Source organism: Lutra lutra, chromosome 8 (assembly GCF_902655055.1).
Source record: "Lutra lutra chromosome 8, mLutLut1.2, whole genome shotgun sequence".
Taxonomy (NCBI): domain Eukaryota; kingdom Metazoa; phylum Chordata; class Mammalia; order Carnivora; family Mustelidae; genus Lutra; species Lutra lutra.
Window position 1 is genome coordinate 20,808,201 of NC_062285.1, and position 13,135 is coordinate 20,821,335.

Below are 13,135 nucleotides of genomic sequence, written 5' to 3' on the forward strand. Positions count from 1 at the left end.
CTCTCGTCAAGTGTGCAACCTCTGCAGCTCTCGATCTGCCGCACACCAGAGAATGCGAAGCCAGGAACCCAAGCACACGAGGTGTGTCAAGAATTCCTCACAGAGTCTATTAAAGCAGTTTGTGTTTAATAGGTTTTCAGTTAATAGGTGTTTCTTAAAAAAGAAGAAGGGAGCGATGAGCGGGACTATTAGCATCAGCCCTGAGAGTGAACACCTGTAAACTCTCCCAGAGAGCATGAAGGAAGCGGCTCCAGGTCAGAAAAGGTACAAAGTATTAGGTGTCTTTAGGGACTCCAGAGTTTTTGGGGGGAGAATGAAATGAAAAGGGAACAATTAACTATAATGTGTATAGTGGCAAAGGTATGATAATCGTGTGGCTATTTACATGTAAATTAATTAAAATGAAACCAAATGAAAAATCCAGTTCCTCAATTATACTCATCACACATTAAGTGCTCAAAAGCTATATGCAGTTAGTGGCTACCATATTAGACACAGCAGAGAAAAACTTCCATTATTGCAGAAAATTCTATTACACAGAACTATAAAACAGGTATGTTAACATTACACCAACCATTTAAATTGTATTTACCACTTACCAGTCAAAAGGAAATTATTTTTGTGATTCATGCCTGATTCATTAAAAAGTAGCCAGATCAATGTTAATATTAAAGGCCTGGTGTTATTTCTTTTGGTTTTTCACTAAGACACGTTTTATACAGACAATGAATTATTGTATCAAAACAATGTTGTGTGGTTAAAAAAGCTTCCCACAAAGCAGTTACTTTAATTGCAAATTGGAGAGAAAAAGAAAATGAAGCTTAGACTATTCTATTAGTTTAAACTGTATTTTCTGACTCCATTTTTTTTTTTTTTAAAACACCCAATCAGGGCTCCTGGATGGCTCAGTCAGTTAAGCGTCTGCCTTCAGCTCAGGTCATGATCCCAGGGTCCTGGGATCAAGCCCTGTATCAGGCTCCTTGCTCAGCGCGGAGTCTGCTTCTATATTTCCTTCTCCCTCTCTGTGCTCTCCCTAAATAAAATCCTTAAAAAATAAAAATAAAAAATAAAATACCCAATAATTCATTTTTATTACAGAAGGACAGCTTTTCAGATGATATACTAATAGTTCTGAGTACAGGTGAATAGCCTGGAAAGCGTGATGGCCCTGGTCAAACCACTTGCCCTTCGGTTCCTACATCGCCCCATGACGTGGCCCAGAGGAGCGAGAGCCCAGGTCTACAAAGGAGTAATTAGGCTCTCTGATACTTAACTCTGTGAATGACCTTCCAGGGCATTATTTACAAGTTGAAAATAATTTCTTCCTATTTCTATTTCATTCGATGTTGGTCTGTGTCCAGCTGCAACTCTAACTCTTCAAAGGTTCTGTATCTTTCCTCAACTTTCCTACAGTCCTTTTTCCAACTGCTCCCCTATCTCAGAACTGCTTGGCCAGATCTTCAAGCTTTTTCTCAGCTGTATTCCAAATGCTCAGCTACTTCTGCTTTTTCTGCCTCACAAAGGACCCCGTCTAGTATGTGCAACACCTGTTTTATCTTCAAGACATAGAAAAAAATAGTTAAAAAAAAAAAACAAAAGAGAAAAGATGATATATATGTAGCTCCTCAAAATTCAGCTGGGACTAAGTCCATGTTGAGTGGGGATCATTCATCACACATACCCTCCACATTATCATAGTGATTTCTCTAATCCTAGTCATAATTATGTGTTTGCCTGTCTATACTCCATCTGAATAAGCTTCATTAGAAGTTTCAAATCTTCAGTAAAATGTTATTTCCATTTAAATGATTAGCCTCCATGTGTTTTGCTCAAGTGCAGGTGGAGAGGGTACCAGCTCAGCCTTTCCCCCATACACTGTTGCTTCCTCTAGAATCCATGCCTACTTCAATGTCTACGCTTGGATTGAACAAAACAATCAGAGGACAAAGTGTGACTGCACCATTGCAAGCCCCACTCCATCATTTTTTGTTTCTTTCTTTTTTTTTTTTTTTTTTACTAAATTTCTCATTGACATGCGTTCACTTGGGGAACATTATAAGACATGGCCTTTCAAAATTCGTTGAGAGAATTGTTGTAAGTAGATTATTATTGTTATCCTGTACCCACTCTCTCAGAGCACTTTAACACTGAATTGCCATCAGAATCCCTAAAATCGACATTTCATTAGGACAAACGTACTTCGGTTGTCCCTATTGTATTCTCAGCATTGCGGGCTGTGATCAGCACAGAGCAGGTAAACAGTATGTGTGTGCCGAATCAGAGCAAGAATGTTTACATTGTTATCACTGTATGCACTCAGGAGAGAATTCTCACAAGAACTATTTTTGCTTTGTTTTCTTATTTTTACTGCCTTAGATCTAAACCAAATGATGATTCATCCAGCTCTACTGGTTGCTGGAAAACTTAGTTCAAATGTGTAGCCTGGCTCTAATAAGCTTCATTTGTAAAACCAACCCATCTCTTGCTTCATCTATCTTTTCCCTGATAACCTCATTCACTTTTTAAAAAATTTTATGATTTTTTTTAAATTAAAGACTATTAAAACAAGGTGCAAAGCAAGATGGGAATATGTTTTTAAAGTAGACAAGTATGCAAACCAGCTTCGAAAACAGGAGCTTTGTAATATCCATCTTCCTGTCTTTAATTAATAGTGAAGCCCCAAAAGTAATTTTATATAGTAACTCAAATAGAAGAACTCAGAAAGTATTAATACCTACCATAAATCTCCTTCATATTTGATATTTCCTCGTTAATTCAAAACAGTAACAGCATTTCAACACAAATAAGAAATAGAAGCTTCTGGCTCCCATGTGTTCTGTTTGTCCTATCTCCTGGCTATTCCACGGAAAAACGCCAAGTTTCCAACAGTGACTGAAGGGACTTTTGAAGTCTTTAAAGTCCGCATCTTAAGCAAGGAGTGGGTGTAGGAAAGTTTGCACGTGTTAATGCCATGTGCTGGCTATACATAAGGCACAAGATAATTCATGCAAAATGACTCTACTAGACTGTTGTTAGAAAAGGAGACTCAAAAGAAAGCTTCCCGGTTTTAAAGTTTAAAAAAAAAAAAAAGGTTCTGAAATGCATTAGCTTCATATGATTATGTAGGGAAAAAATGTAATTTCATAAAATGAAGACTTTAATCATATCAAAGCACACAACTTCGGTATGTCCCTGCCTAACTTCACCATTTTATAATGACTAACATCTGCTATTCCACGAATATAAGTATTATCAATATGTTGCAATTAGGAAGACTGGCTGGACTTCTGATAACTCAAGAAGAATTTGGTTTGTTTATTCCGTAACTTTTATGAAAGAAAGTATCACACAGTACCACAGACTTGTAAAAAAGTAATACTATATTCTTAGAATACCCCTTTGGGAAAGACATTAAGCTATGTGTATCTCAGACAACAGACAACCTTCTCTAGCTGTCTAGTTCCACTTCCTAGCCCAAAAAGTATTATAAAGTAACCCAAATATCCATTCTTCTAACTCAAAAGTACTAACATTCAAGCAGATACAGATAAAGGGGGGCGGGGGGAACATACCTCTTCTAGCAGTCTGGAATGGCTCCCTGAAACACTCTTACTTTTCTAACAAGCAAGATCAACCACTAACTCAGCATTCAAGGCCTTAGGAGATTGAGTACTTGTTCTGAGAAATATATCAGCAAGTGTCCAAACTGTCCATGGCTTTCACTGAGGCCCCACAAGCACTAAACTCCTAAGCAACCACAGAGAAAAATACCTCCAAGTGGAAACAAACCATCTGTTGAAACAAAATCCCAATGATCACAGATTAATGGCTACCAGCACACATCAATGGAAAATGTGGATAATCTTTCAAAAGAAAAAATGTATATGATTTCTCACTGAATCTCAGGAATTTCAATAAGCTCTTAATGTTTGCTTTCAGACCTCCGCAGAACAAGTAGAATTAATACATTTTATTGTTTAGTATCCAATGCCTTATGTATGTAACAACGGTGACCCCATCCCTTTGGTGTATGACCTTGAATTAAGGCTAAGTAAGCTTGTAAAGTACTTTTACAGAGCGAGTAAATGCCTCAGGAGTTCTCAAAAAAAAAAAAAAAATCTGTATCTATCACATGGGATGTAATTGAAACAAAGCGAAGGTAGAATGCATGTGGGCTAAGTGGGAAGTGGAGTCCAGGCAGTTATTTTACATGTAATCCCCACAGAGAAATGGGCAGGAAATAACAAGGGAAACAAACTAGAGAGAGGACAATCCATTAAGAGATCTGAGCACTCCCATTCAGATTTATATCAAGCTGAACACATAATGAGATTTATTCCTCTGAACAATATGTAATTTGTCAGCAGGAAAGCCTGAATAAACTGCTATACCCCCACATTTACAGAAGATGAATTTGGTGTGCAGCGGTATCGATCTGCACGGTCTTCTGATAACTAAAAAAATTAAACTGCAATCCTGAGGGCCTGGAGGCTTGCTGGAATGCTCAAAAGGATAGAAAACAAGGCAAGCTGAAAAGAAACATCTAAGTGTAGGTGTTAGTTCTACGGAAAATAAAGGAATTCTGTTTAGTGAGCACCTACTATGTGCCAGATACTTTGTCAGATAATCCTGACAGCCAGGTGAAGAAAGGCACTCTAATATTACACTTCCAGTGTGGACACGGAGTCTCGAAGAGAGTATAGAGTCTGTGGCAGAACGGAGATCGGAACCAGGTCTGTTGGACTCCGAAGTCCTTCTCTGCCTTTTTCTCTCTCTCGCTGTTGAAATGGACTGAGCACATATCGCCTGCTCTATGTTTACTCGGCATACAAAGACTAACTGAAGAAATAAAATTTCAGAAAATGTCATTTTTTATGCACACAGTTCTTTCTCTTTATTTGCCCTTTCATCTTCCTTTCAGCAAGCACTTGTTTGGCTTATTTTATTTTACTCAATTAACACTGTTGGCCAAAACAATCAGCAGCTTTGGCAACATGTATCCACAGCTTTGGATTACTGGAAGGACTGTTTGGAAAGAATACAAAATGAAAGAAATATTCTTTAATAGGCCCCACAAAAGAACCATTTAAGTTATAGGCTGCAAATGGTCTTTTGGAAGGACATGACATTTCATGTTGATAGTCTATATAAATCTCTCAGTTCATCATGGAAATGGCAGTAAAACATAACAGTCATTTACTGGCCCAAGTAACCCACACCTAACAGTTTACAACCACAGAATGGCCGATGGAAGTTCCAGTAACTGGTTACCTGACATGGGGTAGAGGCAGTGGGGGCTTTTGTAAGAACAGGACTTCCAAGCTTGGCCACTCTTGGAGATTGATGGGACCGGAAATAAATGAATGAGCCTACGAAATAAATAAATAAATAAATAAATTTGTAAAAATCACATGGATACAAATTCTGTTATACATTTAGCAGTCCTTTGCTCTGACATCTTATCCTTGCAGACAATCAACTGTCAATCACATCAAGAAAATTACATGTTTTACTTATTTACCATTTAATTCAATAAATGACCAAGTTTTTTCATGTGGATAACATTAAGTATCTAAGATAAAATCCAATTGATAAAAACAAGCTCTTGATCTAAATCCCCTAAACGAATAGGTTTATTGTCTTAACTTGGGTCATAATTAGGATCTGTAATCAAATTAAACGAAGCTTCTAAGCTTACAATTAGATAGTCAACATGCCCTTACGAAATTCTCACGAGAGCATTATTTTTAAGTTTCTTCACAAAGGACTGAAAGATGTGAGCCTGTGGAATGAGCTGGGTTTCTCTTGGGGCTTACATGTTTGACATTGCTGTCTGTGCTAGTGGGGATGAAAGCTTAATTAAAGATCTAATCTGAGCATTAACAAAATAACTGCTTTTAGATTTTAACTCCAAGGATGCGCTCATGGCAAACATACAGGGGGATAACATCTTTTAGCAGCTGAAAAGATCACACATTCTGAACTGCTGTCAGGGGTGGCTTCCTCGAATACTGAAAATTCACAAGGCTGGCTATGCAGAACAATGTCAAGGTCTGATCCTGCCCTTTGATAATCACGAAGTGATGGGCAACTTGGAAAGCAGACAATTTTGACTGAAAAATACCATTTTCAGAAGGTGATTTTCCTAGATATTGGTCAATGCTGACTACACGGAAAGGATTTCAGAATTAAATTGTATTATTTTATAGCTACCGCCACATGTTTAACCAAACAACCAAGGTTGCAAATCAGCAGTATCATCTCTGAATGAGAAAAAACAGAACCAGTTTATATGGACTTTTTTTTTTCTTTTTTTAAATATGGGGTTTGAACTCATAACCCTGAGACCAAGAGTCACATGCTCTACTGACGAGCCAGCCAAGCTCCTCTATATGGGCTTTAACATCACAAAACCAACAGGGAAGAATAAAAGCTATTATTCCCTAACTCCAAACCAAGAGTGATAGAAACTATATAAGCTCATTAAATTCTGTTTCACCTATAAAGGACTAGCATAGGAAAAGAGGATTTTGAAAAAATTGTTTCAGCTTAAAAATTCAAAGGTTCAACTAAAATTCACTTGAATACTTTTAAAAGACTAATCAAAATTCTACAAATTAACAAATATTCAAGGATCCTAGTGCCCTGGTCATTTAAAAACAGTATGTACAATTTCAAACAAGCAGTCAATAAAGGATGGGACATATAAACTAAAACTCCAAATCCTAAAAGCAGTAAAGGTTTGAATAAATTGGGTATACCACAAAAGTGACTACAAAAGTGATTTTAAAAAATCTACTGCACATATATGGCAAAACAGTTGAGTTTTATTTAATTTTTAAGGAATACTTGTAACATTATTCAAGGGATCTTGAGTCTTAAAGAATATGAAGAACTCCTTGACTCAGATATCTCCCTGCCAGATATCTCTAACTTATAAGTTACAGAAATAGGAAAATAAAAAACTGCAATGTCACTCATGATCATAGATACAAAATTCTAATTAAAAAGTTATCAATTATATTTGAAATCCTTATCAAAAAAATTGTATGTCCTGACAAAACTGAGCTTTCCGTGAATGGAAGCTGAGTTTAATTTAGCTGCTCTATCAACACAGTCGATCAGATCAACAAATTAAAGGGTAGAGTCAGACTCGGATCAACAAATATTGAGAAGACTGTGGAAAAAATAGCCATTGACAATTAAAAAAACTTAAGAAAATATTAAAAGTAAATAATTAAATGCAGACCAATGATCAACCCCAAAACAAATACCCTAAATGTCAAACAACAAAGCTACTTTAATTAAAATGAGAAACTAGAGATTTCTATCACTATTAATCACAGATAATATTAATTACCTTAGACTAACATTATCTTATAGGCCTAGTGAATGTGAGTCAAGAAAATAACATACTTAGCAAATATAACAGAAAATAGAAATACAGTTCTCATGTTTTGCCAATAATATTACCATAAAAGTAGAAACTCCCAAGGCTTCTATTGTTAAATAATGATAAGTATTAATAAGAAAATCTGATAAGGTAAATGGAAACAAAGAAATGTGATTAAGTTTTTTTTTTTAACTTTAGCAATAAAACCCTAGATACAGAAATGGTTAGAGATATCCTCTTCACAATTACATTAATACAAAATATGTAGGAGTAAAATAGAAAGAGATAACATGTTTTTAGATGAAAAGATATTGTAAAAATATTAATTTAGTGAAAATCTGAAAGCTAAATAAAATCCTAAGAGAACTTTAATAGTTAGAAAAATAAATAATAAAAACAAATAACACAGACTTAATTTTTATAAGTGCGGGGTAAAGAGAATCTGAACTCTGAGCCTAGACCCAAAGACTTCTAGAAAAATGTCTCTGGATTTACCTTCTTATAAGTTTGCTGTGCAGAATGTACTTAGTTAAGAGAACTATGGAATTATAATATATCAAGGAGATGGTTCCTGGTAAGCTGAGTTGTTCATATTGCAAAACTCCACAAAACCTAGAGGGGCTAACACAGTATCAGAATTTATGACTAACACAATATAAGAATTAAAGAAAGAGGGGGTCAGCTTCCATGTATTAAACCGTCCATAAGCCTCAACCTCATCATTTATGAAGCATGCACCTGCTTTTAATGCAATGGTCTAGAAGGGACTCCTTACATGATGTGAAAACACTAGAGATCAGACTTTATAATGAATACAGATAATCATAAGCCAGTATCATACAGAATAAAAATACCATAAACATCATAAAACAGTTATTATATAGAATAAAAAATCATGTATACAATAACCAAAACCAACCAAATGAGATCTGGCTCATGAATGCAAAGGTGGTTTAATATTTGAAAAATTCCCCTTATGAACAAAAAATATGATGATCATATGATTATCATGATACTAAAAAAAATCTGACAAATTTTAACATAGACTCATATACATACACACACAAGGAAAACCACATTATGAATAGAAGGGAACATCTTTACCTAATAAAGCAAACAATCAGCAAATACAGCACTTAAGTTTGAATTATTGACAGTTTTCTTCTGAAATAAGAACAAGAGAAGTATAGCAGCTATCACCAGCTATATTCAACATTTTTCCAGATTTACTAGCCAGTATAATGAAACAAAGAAAACAGAAGGCTTAAGATTTAAAAATAAGGAAATAAAATTGTCATTTTTTTTAAAGATTTTATTTATTTATTTGACAGACAGAGATCACAAGTAGACAGAGAGGCAGGCAGAGAGAGAGAGGGAAGCAGGCTCCCTGCTGAGCAGAGAGCCCGATGTGGGACTTGATCCCAGGACCCTGAGATCATGACCTGAGCCGAAGGCAGCGGCTTAACCCACTGAGCCACCCAGGCGCCCCTAAAATTGTCATTATTAAAGAGAAAATAATTGGGAACCTAGAAAATTGTGTGTGTGTGTGTGTGTGTGTGTGTGTGTGTACTTGCTATAATAAATAAAATCAGCAAGGTCACTGGATACAAAGTCAATATTTAAAAATATAATTGCATTTCTACACACCAGCAACACACAAAAGTATTTAAAATATAACTTAAAATAGTTGCAAACATATAAAAACCTAAAAAATTTGCAAAATATTTTTAAATCTATACACTAAAAGGTTCAGAATATTATTTAGAGAACTTAAAGATGATTTAAGTAAACTGAGAAATTAGAAACATTTGAAAAGATCATTTTTCAATAAAGTACAAATAAAGGCTACAAGTAAGCAATCATTTTATACCCACAGATTAGAAGAATTTAAGAGAATATAATGCCTTTGCTGACAAATGGGGGGGAAAAAAGCACTCTTATTTTCCTAATGGAATTTCAAGTATTTTTTTTATTAATTTTTTATTTTTTCAGCATAACGGTATTCATTATTTTTGCACCACACGCAGTGCTCCATGCAATCCGTGCCCTCTACAATACCCACCACCTGGTGCCCCCAACCCCTTCAAAATTCTCAGATCGTTTTTCAGAGTCCATAGTCTCTCATGGTTCACCTCCCCTTCCAATTTCCCTCAACTCCCTTCTCCTCTCCATCTCCCCTTGTCCTCCATGCTATTTGTTATGCTCCACAAATAAGCGAAACCATATGATAATTGACTCTCTCTGCTTGACTTATTTCACTCAGCATAATCTCTTCCAGTCCCGTCCATGTTGCTACAAAACTTGGGGATTCATCCTTTCTTTTTTCTTTTTCTTTTTTTTTTTACAGCTTTATAAACATATACAAGTATTAAGATTTTGGGGGCACATACATCTTTCTGTAAAAATATAGTTGTCTCACTCATAGTTATTTATTGCATAGAACTGAAAGCATCCTATATAAGAAAGTGTGTAAAAGAATGGATTTTGCAGCATTGTCATGATATTGCCATGATATTTTGGCACATCCGGATGAAAGAAATGAAGCAAACTAACAAACAAAAAATAGGCTTCTTCTACTTCTTGGCAAGGTTGTGATCAGGGACAAGATTTAGTCTTCCTGAACTAGCAAACACACACACACACACACACACTATGCATTAGACAGTGGTTTATGTAGGACAATGAGGATATAAGATCCTTGGATAACGATCTCTAAGAGAGGGAAAACAAATGTACTAAGGCCTACAACTTCCCCAGTTTACTGCCTACAGAGTTTCTAGCTGCCGCATAAGTAGTGGTCTCTTCAAACTGAGAAGATAGAGATGCTACTTGGCGCTCCTCGAGTTCAGAAGGCAGCATTCCAGGAGGACAGTGCTGCAAAGGCAGAGTTCCAGAGATCTGCAGAGTCTTCTCCCATAAATCTTCACTCGAGAACTGACCAGTGCATGCACCCGAGGAAACACCCTGAGGTTGGACCTTAAAATTCTGAAAGGGACCACTTCCTGATCAGAGGTCACAGAGGGCAGAAAATAGTAGGCTCCTGCACTCATCACCAGAATGAAAAAAATTAATTGTACAGAGGGACTGGACAGAGTACGCAAGTCAAATGAAAATCTATGTCCAAACAAAAGCCCGTATGCTAATTTTACAGAATATCTGTAAACACCATTTAGAGAGAGCCCAAATACCCTTCAACTGATCAGAGATCACAATCCGTGCTTCATCCATGCAATGGAATACTACTCAGCAGTTAAAAAAAAACAACAACAAAACAGACACTATCGCTGCAATCAACAATGTGCTGAATCTCAAATCCATTCAGCTAACTGAAAGAGGCAGGACTCCAAAGGCTACATACTGTAGGATCCTATTTATAGGACACTGTGGAAAAGGCAAAACTATAGGGACAGAAATCAGATCAGTGGATACCGGTACCTAGAAATGAGATGGATACGGACTACAAAGCGGTATAGAATCGGGGGAGAATGGAACGCTTATATCCTGAGTTTTCTGATGGTTACAGAATTATATAGGTTTGTGAACTGTGAACTGAGTGAACTGTACACCAAAAAGGCTGAATTTTATTGCATTTAAATTATACTTTAATAGATGGGCAGCCACCTCGGAAACCTGGCTGGGCTGCCATGGAAGGCAGGGTCCCTGATACCGGACACAGCACCGTCATTCCTGTAATGCCCCTCCCATAATAAACCCTTGCGAGTGGCCATACTGCTAATAAATATGTATGTTTGCCCATATATGTGTATATATACATGTGTGCCTATACACATGTATGTGTGTGTGTATATATGTATGTATGAATATATATTTAACAGAAAAAATAAAATTCAAAATGACTATAATTGATGACTTGGAGGAATTGCCATGAGCTATCTTTAGTAAAGTAAGATACAGTAGTTACAATAGGATCTCATTTTTCGGTAAAATAATTCATCATCAGAATACTTATAATTTTGAATGTATACATATCCATTACGTACACATATGTGTACATGAGCATAGATAAGAATGGATAAACATGAGTTGTCTGTTTGGAAGTTTCTTTTTTTTTTTTTTTTTTTTAAGATTTTATTTATTTATTTGACAGAGAGAGATCACAAGTAGACAGAGAGGCAGGCAGAGAGAGAGAGAGAGAGAGAGAGAGGTGTTTGGAAGTTTCATAAGGTAACAACTAGGAACTGGAAAATAAAAACCAAGCAAAGAAGGGAGGTAGGAAAATCAAGGTTTTATCACAAAAAGAAAAGCTACATAATGTCAAGCCATTCATCTTTTATGTAAAATTACATATGGGAATGTGCATATATGAGGAAAAATACTAGAAATTAAACAGTTTTCTCAAGCACTGTAATCTGCAAACACAAAGGTCTAAGAACATAATAGGCTGGAGGTAAGCGTACGGTCTTAGATGTGGGAGCCGGGAGGCTGAGCCTGCTGCCTTCTCCCAGAAACTTCCGCTTCACTTCTCCTAGGTCTTCCTGGTACGATTTTTCCTCCTCCTCATTTGTGATGTAAGACCACTAGCGATCATCTTAAAGTCAGAATGACAATCACAGGTAAAGAAGGACAGACTTAATGGCAGAGGGACTTCTTGATGTGCCCTTTCCAGAGAGACTTGCTGCAATTTCTTTGCTGCGCTCACTTCCAATTATAACAATTGCCTCCGGTTCTATCGGTTTATTGTTATCTGTGAGCATTGTTTAGATCACAGAAAAAGAAAAATGGGTCCTTCAATATTTAACAAAAGAGAACTTTTAGAATCTCTTTTTGGCATAAATCATAATTAAGTGGTAATTACATGATGTCTGAAGATTACTAATAAATGTTTTCTTATTATCACAGCCCTGGTGGTATCCCTAGTTTTCTTACTAGAACGAACAGACAACAGACAGTCACATTTAGTGGGCTTTTACCATATTAAAAGCCTTAACAGGTATTACTTCATTTAATCCTCATAATAATTTTACGTGAAAGGTATTTTGATTTTTACCTATTTTCTAGCTGAAAAAAAAAATGGGGCACAAAGGCATTTAACGAATTTGTGCAGTGTCAACAACATCCTGACTTACCCTTGGGCAAACAGGGATCTCTGCCACCCTGCTCTCAAAGAGGTCACCCAAGGCCACCCCACGCACCATGTGAGCGGCTTATGAGTAGAAAAGTAGAAAAGCACCATTTTGTACATGGCAGAGCTCCACGCCTCCCGAAACAGCAAGCCCATCTCCCCCAGAGACCCAGGCACAGAGCCAGACTGAACACACCGACAGGCGAGCCCCCAATAAGATGGCCAGAGGCCTCAGTATGTCTCACCCTTCCCAGATAGTTCTTAAAGCTTCCCAATTACAGCCTCTATCTAGCCAGGCCACGTTCCAGCCTCTGAACCACCACGGAGCTTCCTTTAAAGGTTAATCAACAAGCCACTCAGTGTTACAGAAAAGTGTTGCATCTCAGCCTTTTAGAATAAAACTAATGGGTCACGTGCTTTCATAGAATGGTTACCATGGGCCTCCAGAGATTTCAAATTCCTAAGCACTCCATAACCCCCCTCTTTCCTTGGCTACTTCATCTTTTCTATACTCTGCCCAGACATACACATCACTCAGCTGGAACCACCTACATCTCTCCCATCCTCTTCCAGGATATTCCATCAGTTAGAACACCTCCCTTGACACCTCTCCTTACTTTAGCCTTTCTGGCAACTCTCCCTTCAGTGCTCAGTTCTGG

General features: G+C 36.8%; 1 protein-coding gene across 3 annotated transcripts in view; it reads right to left on the reverse strand.

Annotated features, from left to right (window-relative positions):
* MALRD1 (MAM and LDL receptor class A domain containing 1) overlaps positions 1 to 13,135 on the reverse strand; it is a 763,597-nt gene that overhangs the window by 658,110 nt on the left and 92,352 nt on the right. For all 3 annotated transcript variants that reach the window (XM_047742658.1, XM_047742656.1, XM_047742657.1), the window contains one exon: positions 5,272 to 5,369. In XM_047742658.1, the coding sequence (XP_047598614.1) occupies positions 5,272 to 5,369 (98 nt within the window). The remainder of the gene's footprint in view (positions 1 to 5,271; positions 5,370 to 13,135) is intronic.